Genomic DNA, 18,684 nt, shown 5'->3' with positions numbered 1-18,684 from the left:
TGTTCAGGGTAAAGGTCATTCGTGCTTCTTGTGAAGCATGCGGAGAAAGGACCTCTGTGCCTCCCAAACAGCCCTTGGAACTTGATTTCTGTTCCCAGGGCTCACACCTTCGGTAATGCTGTTTTGAGGTATAAGAACAGAGTTTAGGCAGTGCTTTAGGGGGCTGATCTAAAACCCATGGAAGACGGTGAAGTCTTTCCATTGACTTTAGTGGGCTTTGGATCAGATCCTAAAAGCCTGCTTGTCCCATCCCCCGCCGCCTCATTCATTCTCTCTCTCTCTCTCTTCCCCCCCATGTACTTATTTTATCTCCTATAAAGTTAAGTGTTCACATAAGCCTTTAATTACAGTCTTTTCCAATTATGTACCCTACAGTGCAGTTTGACAGGCTGCGGTTGATATCCTGTTGGATGTTACCCAGCTAGGATTACCTGTATAAAGAATGTTTCATTACTTAGCAGTTACGTAGCAACTGAATTCCTAAGGGTCTAATTGAATTTGAAAATAAGTTATGTCCAGCTTCTGTGCTATGGAGTCCATGAAAAAATCCAATTTTGAGGGCTTTATTTAGGAGGTGTGGAAAACCAGTTTCTGTGACATGGGAGCTAGTGTTATGTTTTACCTGAATCTGTTTGTAAGGACCAAATCCAACTCGTGTTGAAATCAAAGGGAGTATTTCTATTGGCTTGTTTTAATTGCAGTTGGATCAGGTCCTAAATTATTGTAACATGCTTCCTAAATGTAGCCATCACAGCCACCAGTATAGGAGGCTAGATTCTCCCCTGCCTGGACCCTTGTGTTGTCACGCACACCTGTGCAAAGTGAGTGTCAAAGACCATTATTCTGACTTGCTGGTGTTTTTACACCCACTCTGTGCAGGTGCAAATGACTGTGAAAGGCAAGGGTGGATCAGGCCCCAGATCTGTATATTTGGAACCAACAGTTCCAATTCTGCACACCTTGAATTCGGAGGGAGTTTTGCCAGTGGGTGTGGGATTGGACCCCATCCGCGTGAATCAAGTCTACAGGCCTGATTCTGATCTCTCACTAGTTTTACAGCTGGGTAATTCCAGTGGAATTACTCCTGATTTATCCTGGCCTAAGTGAGGTTTGTTAGTGTCTCCCCCTGAGAAGAGGTACTTGTGAAAAAACAGTAAATGAAAAGTACATTCTCTGGCATTGTTCCATGTGGATAATTTCTATAACAGGGCAACTTCACTTCTGCTTTTAAAAGGTAACTTTTCCCTGTGAAAATGGGAAAGGGGTATTGCACTTTATTAAAGATTTATTCCATGTAAATCCTCAGCTGATCCATTAGAAGCCAATATCAGGTATTTTTCATAAATTTTTAAGTATTTTGAATCCATTTAGAATATTCACTGGGAACTTGAATCTGGAAATCTCTCCATCCATTGTCACTCTGGTTCGTTACTCTAGTATTAGGCTGGCATAGGGTTGGCTAACAAGCTGCGGGGTTTGTTTCGTTCACTTTGAAGCGCTTGTTTTGGAAGAATCTCAGAAGAGGTGAAATTCAACCTATGCACAGAGATCACACAAGGTATATACATCACTTAAACTGTACTTGAGGGCTTAAGTGGGATTGAAGTGATGTTTAAGCCTTGTGCATAGCCCAAGTGGGGTGAATGGCACCTCTTAAGAATTGCAGGAATCTTAGCAACAGATTAAAAACTTGGTTTAGTCTCCCTTAAATTTGTGATATAGCATACTGAATCTGCCTTTTAAAAAAAAAAAAAAAATTTTTTTTTTGGTCTGAGGGAATCCGTTTTCTCTTGTCACTTCTACCTGTGCTTTTACATTTGACAGAAATAGTAGCAGGTTATCTTATTTACTGTAAAATTTGACAGAAGCATGAACTACGTTATTCATAAATCTAAGAACTGCAGTCTTTTTAAACAGCCTGGCTAGGAGTTGGCCAGCCTCCTCCGTATTATGTTTCAGATTTCACAAGAGAGCACACAAGTAGTTCAAAGTTTAAATACTTTCCCATGGACTTATATTTGCAGCATGAATCGTTTTGCCTAAGTGACTTAGTACAATCAAGAAATCTGTGCTCACAAAAAGTGGCAAGTGATATCTAGCCGACTTAAATAACAGACTTAAATCTTTTTCCCTTGAAAACATCTTTTCTCTGATTCAACTATATTAAAGGGTCCATTAAAAAAATATGTGGCTTTATTTATTTATGTATTTATTTATTTATTTTGCTTAAAATTAACAAATAACATCTAAGTTTTAGTTCTGAAAGCTATTGAAGGAGAGGGCATGCTTCTGTGCCCCCCCGACCCCCCAAGCCCCTTTTCATTCGTTTACTTGGTGCATTTGTGGGAAGATTTTACAAGTAAATGGGACTTGTGCTCCTAAATTCTGTAGGCTTCTGTGGGGAAAAATTTCCTCCTTGATTATCTAGATTGCAGGGCATTTATGCCTTTTCTATGCTAATGAGTTTTATATAGATTCCCACTAATGCTTCAGCTGAACTGGTGTTCGTGATGGGTGGCTTCAGGTTAGCGGAGCCAGTAGGGCTAACACAGGTTCAGCTGCCTTGTGAGAACACTGGTGGGATTTTTTGTATTTTAAAAATATTCCCTAGTGTAGACATGGCCTTAAAAATTGACATGTGCAGTCAAGTTCCCCTCCACAGTTGTTGAAGCTAACCTACTTTAATTACATCCAAGAGCAGCTTTCCTGTCCTCCTAGGTATCATTGCAGGGTATGTGAAGCCAGTTGCAATTTCTGTGAATTACAAACCACATTATGGGTAAAACTTTCAGAAGTGCTGAAGTGACTTAGGAATCCAGCTGACATCGGGTGTTTTGCCCTTGTGGATCAGCTTTCAGGATCTGTGCCTAAATGCAGTAGTGCATTATTTACAAAATAGACCACGACTATGGAGCAGTGTGTAAGCAGCAAGAATTCCTGACAGTGGATCTCAAATTGATATGATTTTTCTTTCTAAATATCTTCTCGATGGGAGTACTGATTATTTAAAGCAGTTTGATCATCATGTTAACCACTTTAGGAAGATCCTAGTGTCTGGGTGTAGTGCCCAGACTTTAATCCACTTTATGATCTATATAATGTTTTTAATAATCATCCAAAGTATTCGGTAGACGGAATTATATTTAACGCTCACTGCTGTTTGTCCTCTCATTTTCACTCCTATATAATTTTTAAAGCATTCGTTTCAAATATTTGTCAGGGGCTGAATGGTAAATTGCTCTCCTCTTTATTAGTGATGTGTATGTAGTTCCGTTTCATGCAACTCTTGAGCTGTAGCAGTCTTTATTCTTGTTTTAAATACATAGGCCTGTCACAGTCCTGTCACTGGTTTGTATTTGCTTTTGCAGGTAGCTGTATCCAGTTGGGTGGTAGGTGGATCCAAGGATTACCATGAAGTTTTCGGGATCCCTGGAGAGCCAGAGATTGTGTCTCCTCCTGGAGACGGCGATCTCTAGAGAAGCTCAGATGTGGAAAGTGCATATGCCCAAAATTCAGCCCAATCAGGTAAAGTCTCTTATGTACTTTTTTTTTACTCTAAGGGGATATTTTCTGGCATATTTTTCAGTGAATAACTGAACCTGTTACATGAGAAGTGATCCTACTGCCTGGGGGAGGGAGATTAACCTTTAATTCAATGTAGTGACTAATGCTTTGTTTCAGGAACATACCCCAGTCTGAGGTACAGAACGTGCTGTGCAGAATACAGTGTTAAATCACTGCTATTGCTTCTAGAAGTACACACACACTTTGGTTTTATTAAACTGACTCTATGAATTGTACTGATAATTAATACGTGTTTGCTGCTATACAGTCAATTTGAAAAGCAACTCAATTGTGTTAGGTTAAGTTTGACTTATAATGTTGTTGAAACCCTGGGCAATTTTCTGCATGAAGCATCCTGTTGTTGCTCTATGTGTTACTGCTGGCATTAGCTTGGCATGCAGTCACTCCCTTCTGAATTTTCTTACTCAAATGTAGGGCCTGTTCTGCCACCCTTACTCATATCGGGCCATATTCTCCGATAGTATATGTTGGTGTTACTCCATTGACTTCAATGGAGTCACTCCAGTTTACCTTACCTGAGGATCTGGCATGGTGAATAATACTCTACTCCATGAGTAGTCTCATTGATTTCAGAGTAGTGTACTACTTAGTGTAAGTAAAAGTGGCAGAACTGGGCACAGAATTGGCCTTGGTAAACGGCGAGTTTCTGCTTGTGTTCAGTGTACTGAAAAACCCCACCTAGCATATTTATTTATGAATGGCCTGCGTGCTACATACAGGTGTAGTTTGATTTAAAACAAAATATCCCAGTGTCAGGGTGAGGGATTGGACCTTCCCATTCTTTACTCCTGGAGGCTGGGAATGCATCAACTCCTATTCTTGGGACACTCTGTGGCTGACACAGAGAGAGCAGTATTGACGGGCTCTGGAAGGAAAAAGGTCCATCCTTGCTTAGCTTGGTACACAGAAAACACAGTAGTGCTGGCACTCAGTAGCTTCCATTGACTTCAGATATTTACTGGAAACCAGTATCTTAGCCACAGAGCTGCATCTCTATGCTGACAATATCTAGGACACTTAATTACAGATTTGCCAAGAATTGGTTATTTGCATTCAAGGCATCAGTCATTCTTTGTAACAACTACTGCATTGTAAAATTGGTTTAGTACCCACTGAAGTACAGGTTCTCCAACCGTGGCATGTTTAGGTGGTAGTGGCTGTTTGAATTCAATGTTTACACCTTGCTGTGGCTGTAGTCTTGCTCTGGGTCTTCTTTGGAACCTCTTTCTGTGTTAGTCAGTGGATATTTCAGGACCTTATCCTGTGAGGTTGACTTCAGTGGGGCTAATGGTACTCAGCTACCCACAGGATAGGTACGTATTCAATTACAGTAATTTGACTTTGTAATGTTTCTGGCCATCTGCAGATATGAAAACGGGGAGGCAGTGTTACCGGATTCTGTGAAACATCAGAGTAGTATAAAGCCATGGAAACAGTCTTGATTGATGTTTGTGATACAGTACCTGCAAAAATCCTACAGTGTTCCTTTTCAATAGAACTTCTAGTTACAGACTTGAGTGATTCAGGTTTGGGATTCTAGTATGCCATGATGCCATTCCACATAAGGATGACTTTTTTCATTCTGATCGCTGAGTTAGGATTCATGCTTGGAAAAGTTTACTGGCCTTGAAAAGGTTTTTGTAGTGGTCCACCCAAGCGCTTCCAGTCTTGGTAGGTCATTAAAATCACATCATTTTAATTATTATCTTGCATCTTTCCATACTTCAATTCAGACAGGATTCTATCAGCTGGAATGCCAGACTGCTCTGACACAATATAAAGTATCATTTTCTAGCATTAGCGACTCCAGAGAAAATAATCACTAAATCAGGTTGAAATTTAAGCATGTGGGGATAAAAATACATGGTAATCAGATTTAAATGAATAAAAGAGAGCACATGCTGACATGTAAAACTATACAATTTTTATAGATACTCGGTATCTGATAATTGCAGCTTTGTAGTGGTATAAAATATTCCTTTCTAGTGCTTATTGTTCATGAGACACTGGACTTCAGACTGTCACAGATCATTTCATTTTATCAGTGCTCGTTTTGGCAAAGTTTCAGTCATAAAGTTCAACCCGTATTATTACCCTAACCCCCCTGTTATCTGAAACAGGGGTAGTATTCCTTAGCAGCTATTCACTTCATTGAAAATGTTCTCAATAGCCTGAAACCTCAATAACACAAAATTGTTTGGTCTCCCTTGACGCTCAGAAAATGTAAGATCCTGGGACTCTGTGGACACTTAATTTTCATTGCCTGTTTTAAGTATAAACTCCATTTTGATGTGGTACTCTGGGTTCCAAATGAAGAAACACAAGGAAAATCTAATGATCAAAACTGAAAATACATTTCAGGGTTTTTTTCCGCTAATGAAAATTCAGCTAGGTTCTTGGCTGTGTTTTAAATTCTAACGGGGGGGAAACACACACGGTTTCTAGACCTTTATTGTGCTAGAGTTTAGCTCCTTGGAAACAGAGTAAAAATAGTATATGATAAAGGTGTAACCATATGTCTGCACCAGTTTGGTGGGAATTTCTGTCCCGGGTATGCAGGGCCGGCTCTAGGCACCAGCAAAACAAGCTGGTGCTTGGGGCGGCACATTTTTAGGGGCAGCATGGCCGGCGCCAGAATGCCGCCCCTAAAAATGTGCCCCGGCCGCCCTGGCTCACCTCCGCTGCTGCTGCCGCTCGCGCACCGCTACTCGCCCTCCCTCCCAGGCTTGAGAGCCTGGGAGGGAGGGGGAGCAGCAGCGCGCGAATCAGCTGTTTCGCGCGCCGCGGCCGCTCGGGGTCTCCCCCTCCCTCCCAGGCTCTCAAACCTGGGAGGGAGGGGGAGACTCCGAGTGGCTGCGGCGCGGGCGCCGCTTCTCCCCCTCCCTCCTAGGCTTGAGAGCCTGGGGGGAGGAGGCAGGGAAGGGGCGGAGTTGAGGCGGGGCCGGGGGTGGGGTAATTAAAAAACGGGGGCGGAGGGGGCGGCCAAAATTGTTTTCGCTTTGGCCGGCAAAAATCCTAGAGCTGGCCCTGCGGGTATGTTTTGGAAAGCCCCAGTCCCTGTATTGCTTTCAGTTTTCCTTCTCTGACTTGTGACACACTGACTCGGCCTATGTTTGGTAGCTCTAAACCAAAGGTTAAAGGGGTTTTTCAGTCTAGAAGAGATATCTGGCTTGTGTGTTTAGGAACACATTTTGTTAAACTATTCAGTTGTTTGTTCACATAAATTATACATATACACACACAATAAAATATATGTATATTGCATATGATGGTCAGGTGAAAGGGGAGTGACTGGCATGTGGATAAGATCTGAGAGATAAAGTTGGAGAGTCTGGTCAAAGGTTAGTTTTCTGGTTAACAAGTAACACTATGGCAATTACATTCATGGGCCAGGAATTTTTTTTTTTTTTTTGAAACTTAATGCCATTTCATCTTTCTTTTTCCTTTCCCTGCTTGTTCTGTTCCTCTTTTTCTCCGCCTCTTTTTTTTTTTTTTTTTTTCCGTTCTTCATGAGAATGGGAATCCGGAGACTTCAGTTCATTCCCATTTTTTCCCCCACTGCCATGTCATGTGACCTTGGACAAGTCATTTTTAACCTCTTAATCCTTTTGCTACCCCATCTGCAAAATGAAGATGATCATATTTACTCAACTTTGTAAAGCGCTGAGAGATTACTGGATGGAAAAACTCTAAGTGCAAAATAGTATTTTTGCCTCTCCAGCTGTCTGTTTCCAAATGTGGCCAAGCACAGAAAGGAAACTGTACTGCTTATGAATTTTGTAGCTATCACTAAACTGGAACTAAACACTATCAATTAGCACTGCTGGAGACTTCAGAGAGATGCCTGCATCCGGTTTCCCGTTGGTGCAATTGAGAAACAACCCCACTGAAATTAGTGGAGTTACACTGGTTTTACACTGGTGTATCTGAGGTTGCACATTGGTCCTAATTCTGCAGTGCTATAGCTGCCCTTTAAGTCTGCCAATGCTGATAAAGGTTACTGCAGCTCGCAAAATAGCCGGGAAAGAGAAGGGGGGGGGGGGGGGAATGGGGAAAGAACAAAACCCAGGAATTCACTGACTTTTTTTTTTTTTTTAAATTTCACCCAGTAAAATATTTTACCTGAATTTGAGACATGAAAATTGAATAGCATTGAGTTTGCCCGGAATGTAATAAGATGGGTGTTCAAAGGCACCTAAGGAGTGTTCAGTGGGGTTCTATTATTTATTATTTGTGTTGCAGTAGGCACCTCGTATCCCCAGTCATGGCCCAGGACCCCATTATGCCTGGCACTGTACAAACACAGAACAAGAAGACAGTCCTGGTTCCAAGGGGCTTACTATCTAAGTGTAGGACAGGAGACAACAGATGGAGGCCACAGACAGGGGAACACAAGGAAACAATGAGGCAGTACTGGCCAGCATGGTAGGCAGTGGTCTTGGCACATCAGCAGCCTAACTGTGGGCAAGCTTTTGGGTGGGGAGTTGGTCCAGAGATTTGGGCACCGAACTCCCCTAAGTTCCTGTGAAGCCCCAGCTGTAAAGTGTGCATTTGTGAGGTTGCAGTGAGGGAGGATGGCAAAAAGTCCACGTAGCTAGCCTGCTAGTGCAGCAATAGCATGTCTCCGCTCTAGAGGAGATCTAGGTTTGAGAGCAGGTCGGGAATGGGCCTCTGCTGGTGCTGGCTAAGATCGGGGAGGGAAGGGGAGCTTTTTTTTTTTTTTTTAAATCTAGATTTAGATTTAAACAATAGTGTAAAAAATAACAACCGCCCATACAAGTTCTAGGCATCTTAGCAATTAACCTTACGTCAGTTAATAACCACCTACTAACCTGAAAAACTCAAGTGTGGCTAGCACAAAACCCAGCCTTCCAGAAGCATTAAACAGTTGGAGACAGTAATAAGTTAGTTCAGCTGGTCAGTTTCAAAGCAGCAGAAAAGCCCCTTTCCTCCCTCACCATCTCCAAGCCCATAACTTCAAGCCTCCCCCTCCCCAGGTGTCACATAAATGGCTTTTTGGTTGAATTGGAAATCAGTTAATTCACACCAACACCTCTGAATGTACTTAGCCAGTAGCTAATGGTCATAACTGATGCTGTTCTTCCCTGTCTTATGGATACTTCCTTTCCTCTGCTGTTACTCATTTCGAGGTAGTAGAATGATGCCATCAGAGGCAGCACTGCCTTCAACCCCCTATAGGTATCAGCCGTGCAGTTGAGTTCATTTGTATTCTGCCGTCACATTAGTTAAAATGTCTAGAAGAGGGGTAGGCAACCTATGGCATGCGAGCTGATTTTCAGTGGCACTCACACTGCCCGGGTCCTGGCCACCGTTCCGGGGGGCTCTGCATTTTAATTTAATTTTAAATGAAGCTTCTTAAACATTTTAAAAAGCTTATTTACTTTACATACAACACTAGTTTAGTTATATATTATAGACTTATAGAAAGAGACCTTCTAAAAACGTTAAAATGTATGTCTGGCACGCGAAACCTTAAATTAGAGTGAATAAATGTAGACTCGGCACAGCACTTCTGAAAGGTTCCCGACCCCCTGGTCTAGAGTCTTAAACCTTTCACAGGAACATCCAGTTCTACAGATGTGCACCCCTTGAAAGAGCATCCAAGAATAGGCAACTGCGAGAGTTGCCTACATGGAGTTAGATGAGTATTTGCAGGAAAAAGTATTGTGGGATGTGCATGAGATGACCCCCTTCCCAGCCAACCTCTTTCCTAAAATGTCCCAAGTTCAATTCTGCAGTTCCAGTAAGATCCCTGTTTTTATACATCTCTGATATGCAGCTGATGATCAATTCACTATCTCGCTGCACTCGGGGAAACTGGGAACTAGAGCAGCATTTCCACTTGGAGTAGAAAATCCAGCCACAGTAATTGCATGGACCTTGGATTATATTAAGAGATTTTTAGGTAAGAAAGCACCATTATCATCTAGTTTTACCTCCTAATACTGGTATCCTGATTCCCAGTCCAATGCCCTCTCCATTGAACCGCTGTACTTCCCTGATAGAGGGGACTGCTTACTCTTCAGAGGAGGGATGGGGAAAGGATAAGCATGTTGTTGTTTTTTTTTTAAAGGCCTTTCCCCATTGGTTCCGTAGAATCTGTTAGTGGAGGTGCATGGTTAATGATCTAGAAGCAGAAGCATCATAACAGCTTCTTCCTGTAGGACTGGTGTGCAGAGGTGCCAAACAGCAGTAAGCAGGTTATAGTGGGAGGAATTAAGGCTTTTAAATAGCAGTGTTAATCTTGGTGCCATGTTACACATGTCATCACAGCTGGGAGCATGTCCAGGAAATCAGTGACTAGACAGCTCTTCTCTTCTCTATGGATTCTCATACTGCTCTGAAAGCCTCTCAACATACGGCCGTGTTGCTACCTGTAGTTCTCTGTGGGCCGTTTTAAAAAAGGCACTGACAACTGTTTTAGCGAGAGAATGTAAAAATACTTCAAATGCATCTCTGCCAGTGTTGGTAAACCCCTGTGAGAAGCTGGTTAAGAGCATTTATGCCCTCTGGACGCTTTCCATGTAGCAAACTGTTTTGAGGTGTCTCAAGCCCCACACAGATACCTTCTGGCATCTTGCACCCTGTGCCAATATCTGCCTAGGCTCTGATCTGGGTCAAAGGGCTTGATCCTGCGGGATGTTGAGCACGCTGGCCCCAAGACAGTGAAGCACTAAAGCACACGTATAACTTCAGCATGTGAGTAGTCTCATGGAGTCCAGTGCTCACATGCCTAAAGTTGAGAGCGTATTTAAGTGCTTGGGTGTGTCAGGGCCAGACTGCTCAGCGCCTTGCAGGGTACGCTGCTGGTGCACAGCCCCGTTCCCCATGCTAGCCCTGTGCCACACCAGGGGGGAGTGGATGTGGCTCTGTGAATGGGCCCGTCAGGCCACGGTGTGCATTGGCCGTTGTGGGGAGGAATAGTTACTTTTGCAGGAGTCTGGAGGTATGCATCCTAGGCAGCCAGCAGTAACCGGGATGGTTACAATGGCTTGGTCAGTTGCTTGATCCTGCCAGTGCTTTTGGTGAGGGGTGGAGAGCACCCCCAGCTCTCACTGACTTCAGGTTTCCATAGATCATCCGTCTAGAGAAGGCCTGTAGAGACATACAGCCAGTTCCTCGGCTGGTTGTAAGTCATGTTGCCCAGCTGAGGATCTGGCCCATGGACTCCTTTTTAATAATAAAAATGTCCCTTTGGAAATCACAGGGCAAGCCGAACTGTCCCTTAATCTTGAAGCCCATTGTTGGTGTTGCCTGAGAGCAGAATGCAGTAGGGCTGCTTCAGTTTGCTGTTGCTGTGTAGGAAATTAAAGTGAACCCTGCAATTGCTATGTATCCTCTCATTTTCCCTGGCATGGGGTGCTGTAATTATAGCAGTAGCACTGGATGTTACGTAAGTGTCAGCGATTGGTATGTGGCAACAAAACAACGTGTGATGGGTTCGTGGCGTGAGAAAATGTCTAAGGAGAAGCACTTTGGAGTCTAGGAAGGGACTTTACTGTTGCAACTGAAAGGGGCTTTTTATTCAGGAACAAAAAATCTTGTTTTGCTTTCAGTTTAACTCATGTAGCTCAAGAAATTATGACCCTGCTGTTTGTTTAGTTTTATAGCGGTTGGGTTATATGAAATGCATATCTCCCTGGGCATTTCCCCAACACAAAATGTGCGGCAGTCTGATCGGCCACTCCTCTAGAGGAGTGTCCCTGCCCTGTTTGAGAGCAGGGGCATCTTCTGCAGTGATGGGAGCGTTGCTTTCTCTGTGGAAAATAGTGAATTTTCCCCATCTCAATATGAAGAGGCATGAACTGCTGGCAGGGTGGATTTGATTTAAATCACTAGTCAGGAAGACTTGATTTAATCATGGATTTCTACATAAAAGTGCATTCTTGTTGGTTGTTATAACCTTAATACATATTCTTCACAACTCAGATGTAGGTTTAATTTTTAGAAGGTACACACTACACATTTTTAAGTGATTTATTTTGAAAACTTTTCAGATTCGTTTTACAGCTGTATCAGAAAATGAATGATTGGTTATTTCATTTCCCAAAGGTAATTGAAGCAGATAGTTCATCTCCCAATGACTTCATAAATATCTCCAATTCAACAGGTTAATCATTAATATTTGGAGGATTTTCTTGCCATACTGTATTAGGAGGAGAACATCACCAGACAGGCATTTAAATTGTTTTATTTAACTAAAACAACAACATTATGTGTATTCTGGATTTTTTCCCTTCAACAGCAAACAATCATATTTTAACAAAACAAGCATATGAATTTTTGAGTTTAGTTAAACATTCAAGTTTTTTAAAATCAGGTTTGTTTTTGTTAAAACTAAATGAAATATTATAGTTAAATGAAATATAAAAAAAAAATTAAATCAACTCTGTCAGTCAGGTCAACATGAGAAACTTAAAATTTTGGCTTCTGCAGCTAACTCAGCCGTCTTCACCTTCATTTTCCTGTTTGTTCATAATCTGGAAAAGGAAAAACAAGCTTTCCTGCTTTTTCAGGTCCCAAACGATTTCTCAATTTGGAATGAATTAGTGCAAAGGAAGAAAATATTCTTTCTACACCAGCAGAAGAAGCTGCTGCTGTTAAAAGTGAGATTATCACTTCAACAGTCTCTGAATCCAAGTGCTTAAGTGACTTCCACCCGTTCACTGGTGTGACTTTCTTTAAAACCATCAGCAAACATATATTTTTTGAATGGGTTCATCCTTAGCTCTGAAGTTTACTATAGTTAGCATTATGGAGGGATGATTGCTGGATGTCCATGTCATAGCCAACTCCTCTTCTTCAGCAGTTAAGGTTTGACCCTGGTACTGAGTATTGAGAATATTTGCAAGAAAATGAGCTGGAGATAGTGTTTCTCCCATTCTTTTTTTTAATGCTTGTAATTTAACTGTGTCATTGCATGTTTCTCTTTTTAAGATCTCTAGGGTGACCAGACAGCAAGTGTGAAAAATCGGGACAGGGGGTGGGGGGTAATAGGATCCTATATAAGAAAAAGACCCAAAAATCTGGACTGTCCCTATAAAATCGGGACATCTGGTCACCCTACTTACTCATTTCCTTCCGAACTTCAACAGCGTCCGCAATAAAACAGCTATTTCCCTGCATTTTGTTCAAGGCTACAGAAATAGGCTTCAGGGTACTCAGCATGTGTTCAACATTTCTCTTAAGCCCAATGTTGAGAACTTTGGCTGTGACAGTGCCATCTATTTTTTTCATGATTTTGTTCACAAACTGTCATCACATTAGGCCAGTTCTTGATATAGTTCTCAAAACAGTCCACTACTGAGTTCCATCGCATGTCTTGTGGGAGAGTTAGCTTGGTTCCTCCCACTTTTTTCAGAGCAGCTGCTGCAAAGTGGTTGTTATGGAAGTATTTTGCAATTTCAACAACATTAGCCTTTATTTCTGGAGCACTGAAGTCTTTGGCTAGGAGGTGCATCAATTGAGCATTGCAACCGTATGTTGTTAGCTTGGGACCCTCGTCTAAATAATTGCTTCTCATCTTGGATACATTTGCAGCATTGTCTGTGACCAAGCTGCGTACTAGACATTTGAATTTTCCCCCCACAGTTTGTTATAGCTTTTACTGCTACTTCTTGTAAGTATTCTGCTGTGTGTGCATTTCCTGATGGATCAATTGTTTCTGTAAGGAAGACATTCCCTTCTTCTGTTGTCACACAAGCATATACTACAGGATCATTGTGGACATTGCTCCAGCCATCAAGACTCAGATTAACAATTTCACCCTCTAGACCTTTTGCACACTGCTCAATTTCTCTTTCGTACACTTTATCCAGCAATTTGCCTGCGACAGCCTGGTCTTAATGACTGAACCATGTTAATGAAGTGTGGGTTCTCAGTCATACCGAAAGGAGAGTTTGTTGCATAAACAAACCGGGCAATTTTTTCATCAATTACCTCTTTTTGTAATCTGCTGCTTCTTATCACAAACTTATCTATGGTTGTTTCTGGATGATGGAGATTTTTTTTTTTTCTTTTTGCTACCGGTGATATACTGTGGCTATGTGACATACGTGATATGACTGAAACACTATCATTGGCAGATAACTCTGAAACGATAGAAAATGATGGTGATCTTGAAGGTGGATAGTCTTCAGAATCCTGTATGTTGAGGATGAATTCTCCTAAACAAAATAAGTCAATGCAGTTATTTAATTATTATTACCATACTGATCATTTAGAATTACACATTGCATTCACTGACACTCAGTACTACTTTAAAGGTGAAATTGTAAAAGGAAGATCTGCCTATTTCAGCTATTTATTTTTTATCTCAACTGCATCTAAAATGATAGTACCATAGAGTAACAACTATATTTTTTCCTCAAACATGAGAATTCAAGAATAGTCCTGAAGGAAGACAGGCAGTCCTTTAAGAAAGAAGTATGAAATAAAAACGTTTACCAACCTGAAGATCCTGCAGGTTCAGACATGTTCCTTTCCTCATCTTCAACGCAGCTTTCTGCTGAGAAGGAACACTTCTCATGATGTTTCATTTGGGCAACCAGGCCTTGCATTTCTTTGTTGCACTGTTTGCATTTTGCACGCATGCCTGTCTTACCCACAGATTGAGGAACTTCATTAAAATATTCCCAAACTGGGTCTCTTTTACGGCCTGCTGCCATTATAGGTTTTCCTTCTAGTGAGAGAATGGTATGGTAGATCTCAAATCAATGAAGGCTATACTCAGAAAGACTTCAAGACTTCTGGAATATGCTGCTCAAACAGTTTCACTTTTGTTTCTACTGGCTGTCCCTCCCTTCTCACATTTTTTCTCCAGACATCTTCTCCCTGTCCAGATCTATTTCCGCCCCCAGCAGTCTTCTATTCATTGAACTTTTTGAAACTTTTCACTTTTAGAGAGAGGTAAGGGATTGACACTGTGTACACAAATTTGCAGAGGGACAGTAGGGTTGAGATCTGTTATTTCTCACCTCTATATATTATTTATTTATTATTAATTTATTTATAAAAAGAACAGGAGTACTTGTGGCACCTTAGAGACTAGTCTCTAAGGTGCCACAAGTACTCCTGTTCTTTTTGCGGATACAGACTAACACGGCTGCTACTCTGAAACCTAATTTATTTATTTATTTTAAAAACATTTTTGCTGATAACAAGCATGTTATCTCTGGAGACACAAATCCACAGTTTGAGAACTGCAAAACTAAGCATCTCTGATAGTCCTCAGTCTAGAAGATACCAAGTCCCATTAGGTAGGTAGATAGATTAATTTAAATAATCTCTACAGGAGTCCCTGGAGCATCATAAGATTGGGTCCCTAATCCATGAACTATTGGAATTTATTTACAAAACTTTTCTTAAACATTACATGAATATATTGTCTCATACTATAGAATTAGAATTTATAATCCCTATTCCATGATGAGATATCTTTGAGCTATAATATATCGTAATTAAAACTATCTTTAGATACGTTTTTTCCTCAAAAAACATTTTATCAAAAAAATCCAATTTGAATAAAAACAAATCTGATTAAAAAAAAAAATCATTGATTTTTTTATTTTTTTATTTTTATCCACCCTGACTGCCAGCACCTTCAGGACTGGAGCATTTTGGAAAGCTGCTGTAATCGAAAATTAAAGGCTAAAGTAGAGACGCTTATCGGGTGCTATTCAGAAAAGAATTAATCGCTTTCCCACATGGCTTTTTCTGAAGCTGGATTTTTCTTTTAGGCAATACTTATTTTGTGCATGTCTGTGTCTAAAAGCATTTCGCCCCCAGCAATCGCTGTTCATATTAAAGTAACCTGAGAGTCTTTTCCATATTGCCTAGAGATACTCCTTGTTTGCTCTAGCTCTATGAGAGAAGAGATTAGATACCACACTTGCATAGGAGGGGCAAGGTCACCATTGACTACGTGTGACCCTGTTATCCCTTGAATTTGTGGGTTTATATATTAAATCCAAGTCCTTCTGTTTATTCCAAAATTCTAATTTTAGGCCACAAGTTCAATTAAAGGTGACCTACCGTGGGGGAAGGAATTAGACTTGTTGGCTCTCTTTTGTTTCTTTCTTTTTTCAGTACATGTATACCCCCATTAGCATAGTATCTGTATTTATCCTCGCATCACCTTTGTGAGGTAGGGAAGTGCTGTTATTCCCAATCTACAGGTGGGAAACTGAGGCACGGAGAAACTAAGGGACTTGCCCAAGGTTACATAGGAAGTCGGTAGCAGAGCTGAGAATTGACCATAAGCCTCCTCAATCCCAGAGGAACACTCTAGCTGCTGGACCATCTTTCCACTCTGATATCTCAAGAAGTCTTGAAAAGTTGGCTGGTTGTTTTAAAATACTTTCCCCCCAAGTCTTTCCTTCCCTTAGAAATATAAGGAATACCAAATCTTGTCTCTCCTCTTTTGCTGGAGAACCTGAGTGCTGGAATGGGTGCTTTTTTGCTCATAATTGAAGGGGAGAGAGTGTTGTCTCTCTAAACAGCTGAGAGGGGGAAAAATTTCCTTTTTAAAGTTTAAACATACTAATGAAACCCAAAGAGTTGTAAACATTTTGCCTAAAAATCCCTTCCCTCTCTGTTGCTCAGGTTTCATTTCTTAAGTGCCTGTGATGTCATACACCTGATGTCTGGAGTCTCCAAGGGAAAACGAGGCCTGACCTGAATTTCAAATGTAAAAAAATCAAACGGGGGGGGGGGGGGGGAGAAAGATAAATAAAAACCATCACATTTAAATGTAGAGCATTTAAAAAAAAAAAAAAAAAGGCAAAATCACAAACCCAATTTGCTTTCCTCTGCAGGTCACTTTTAACCTTTGAATGGGGGTGAATGAGAAATGGGGATTTGCATGTGGGAAATAAAAACAACTAATTCCAGCTTTGGAGTAGGAAATTTCAAGATGCCAAACGTTTCTCCCAGCACAGCCTTCCTGTACTGAGCTCACTTTTTTCTGACCCTGAAGAACACCTCACAAAATAAATGTTAGGTCTAATAACATCTGCCCATTCCAGAGATTTAACAAGAAACAGCGTCCACAAAGTGCAGCCCTTTCGCTTCCTATTATTTTAAGACTGAATTTGTGACTACCCAGCCTCCTGTCCAGTTGAAGGCCTGGGACTGTCACTCTGAGGTCTCTGTCAGAAGTCCCCTTGGCAGCCTGAGGGGTTTAGAGGCTGAATCCCAGCTTGGGAAGGTGTCCTCTTCCCATCATATGGACCCAGCTTTTGGGAGGGGTGTGGCCAGAGACCCATAGCTTAGGGGATGGTTCAGGGAAGTATTGCAAAGCTGCAGAAGCAGATACAGGCACATAAACTCCAAGCTACTGTATAGGTAAGTGATCTCCCACTGCCTGCTCCTTTCGGGACCTAGCTGGAAGGAGCTGGAAGGGAGACACCTTCCCCAACAGAAGAATTCAGTGGAGGGGTCAGATGAGACCCTGCCCAGTTGTACAGGGTTGGAGTCGGAGATTGGCAGGGAAGGTGCCTTCTTCTGAGCCTTTTCCTGGCCAACTGCCAGGACATGCCTCCCCTATCAGCAACGGGTGTAAGAGCCTCCATTTCCTCCCCCCTTGTACATAGACCCACATAGCAAGAGGAAACGCTTCAGAAAGCAACACTGCTGTTTTATTTTCAGTAGTATTTATTTTTAATCTTTCCTTTTGCTTGTTGCCATTGGAGTCACTGGCAAAACTCCTACTGACAGGGCCGAGTTGTTAATCTTTCAATGATTGAGGGTCAGGTTTTTAAAGGCGTGTTTGGTTTGTCTGAAGAAGCATTTTGGTTCAGCGTTGATGCATTTTACATTTGGAGCTTAGCTTCCAGATTCATCCAGACACCGCATTTTCAAACTAAGCCTTTAAGCTACTTGAAACCCTTTAAGTCAACAATACTGTCCAAACCTGGTTGTGGTTATGTCTCCCTTTGTGTATTTTGCCTTGTAATAAAAATTAGCACCAGATAAAAGGATAGTGAAGTTCATTCTGTCACTTTTCACCTTGGGGTATTTAGAAGTAGGCTGAGTTATAATATTTTATTTGATGTACAATTTCATCTCTGTCACATTAAGAATCTGATATATATTCCTTATAATATCGTCCAATATTAACATACTGTTCCCCCATTTTTCTCCCCAGATAAACTTTGTTCCCTACCCCACCACTACCAAAACTCTTCATTATGTTTTTAGCAGAGTTACTAAATACTTTATATTACATGACAACTGGCATTTCCAGAGTGAGTAAAATTTTTACCCCATCTGAAATCAATCGGAGTTTTTCTGTTGATTTCAGTGAGGCCAGGATTTCACCCATACAGCATAATGGCGCTTGCTAAAATGATCTAATGTGATAGAAATAAATCAATTTACTGTCTCTCCAAAAGACAGATTTATTTTAAAAACTGAAGTATGTTTTATTTGTATTACAGAGGTCTCAACTGAGATCAGGGCCCTGTTTGTGCTACATGCTATACATACACATAGTAAGAAATATTTCCAGCCCCAAAGATCTTGCAAAGACTTAAACGTGTGTTTAGCTTTATGCCCAGTGAATGGATCTTTTGAGTTCATTGTAAAGTTAAGCTCATGCAAAGTTTTTGCAAGATCGGGGCCTAAATAAACATGGCAGAATGGAAGTATTCAGGCAAAACGCGTGAGTTTAAAAGCAAGTTGCATGTTTTCTGTCAGCACTGCAGCTACTTCTGCGGCAGAGTCTCAGACGTGGTTCTGGCTTCTAGGTGGCTCAGCTTGTTCTGACCCAGCTGTTGGGCTGGGTAGGTTAACTGAGTTTTGAATTTGAGCTGAGTTCTTCTGAAGATTTGGCTTCTGTTATGGGTGATTCTGGCCACTGCCTGTGGGGAGGCATGGGCAGCGGGTGACCCGCCGGCTCGGGGAGGCTAGCCCCCCAAGTGCTGAGTGAGCGGCTCCTCCTCCCTCCCCGAGCGCTGGGAGGCCTCCCTGGCCCCAGTGCCCCCAGCCTTCCTCCTGGAAGCACAGGGAAGGCAGCGCTGGCAGCCCCTCCATCCCCGGGCGGCCTGGCCCCAGCACCCCGCCCCCCAGCATTGGGCG

General features: G+C 41.8%; 1 protein-coding gene across 1 annotated transcript in view; it reads left to right on the top strand.

Moving 5' to 3' along the window:
- The window catches only part of CCNI (cyclin I), a 51,605-nt gene that overhangs the window by 16,958 nt on the left and 15,963 nt on the right, over positions 1–18,684 (top strand). The window contains exon 2 of the mRNA XM_065405203.1: positions 3,369–3,525. Within this exon, the coding sequence (XP_065261275.1) occupies positions 3,412–3,525 (114 nt within the window). The 5' untranslated portion in view covers positions 3,369–3,411. The remainder of the gene's footprint in view (positions 1–3,368; positions 3,526–18,684) is intronic.

This window comes from Emys orbicularis, chromosome 5, assembly GCF_028017835.1.
Source record: "Emys orbicularis isolate rEmyOrb1 chromosome 5, rEmyOrb1.hap1, whole genome shotgun sequence".
NCBI classification, from domain to species: domain Eukaryota; kingdom Metazoa; phylum Chordata; order Testudines; family Emydidae; genus Emys; species Emys orbicularis.
The sequence above is the reverse complement of the archived record's forward strand: the minus strand, read 5'-3'. Positions and strand labels throughout refer to the sequence as shown.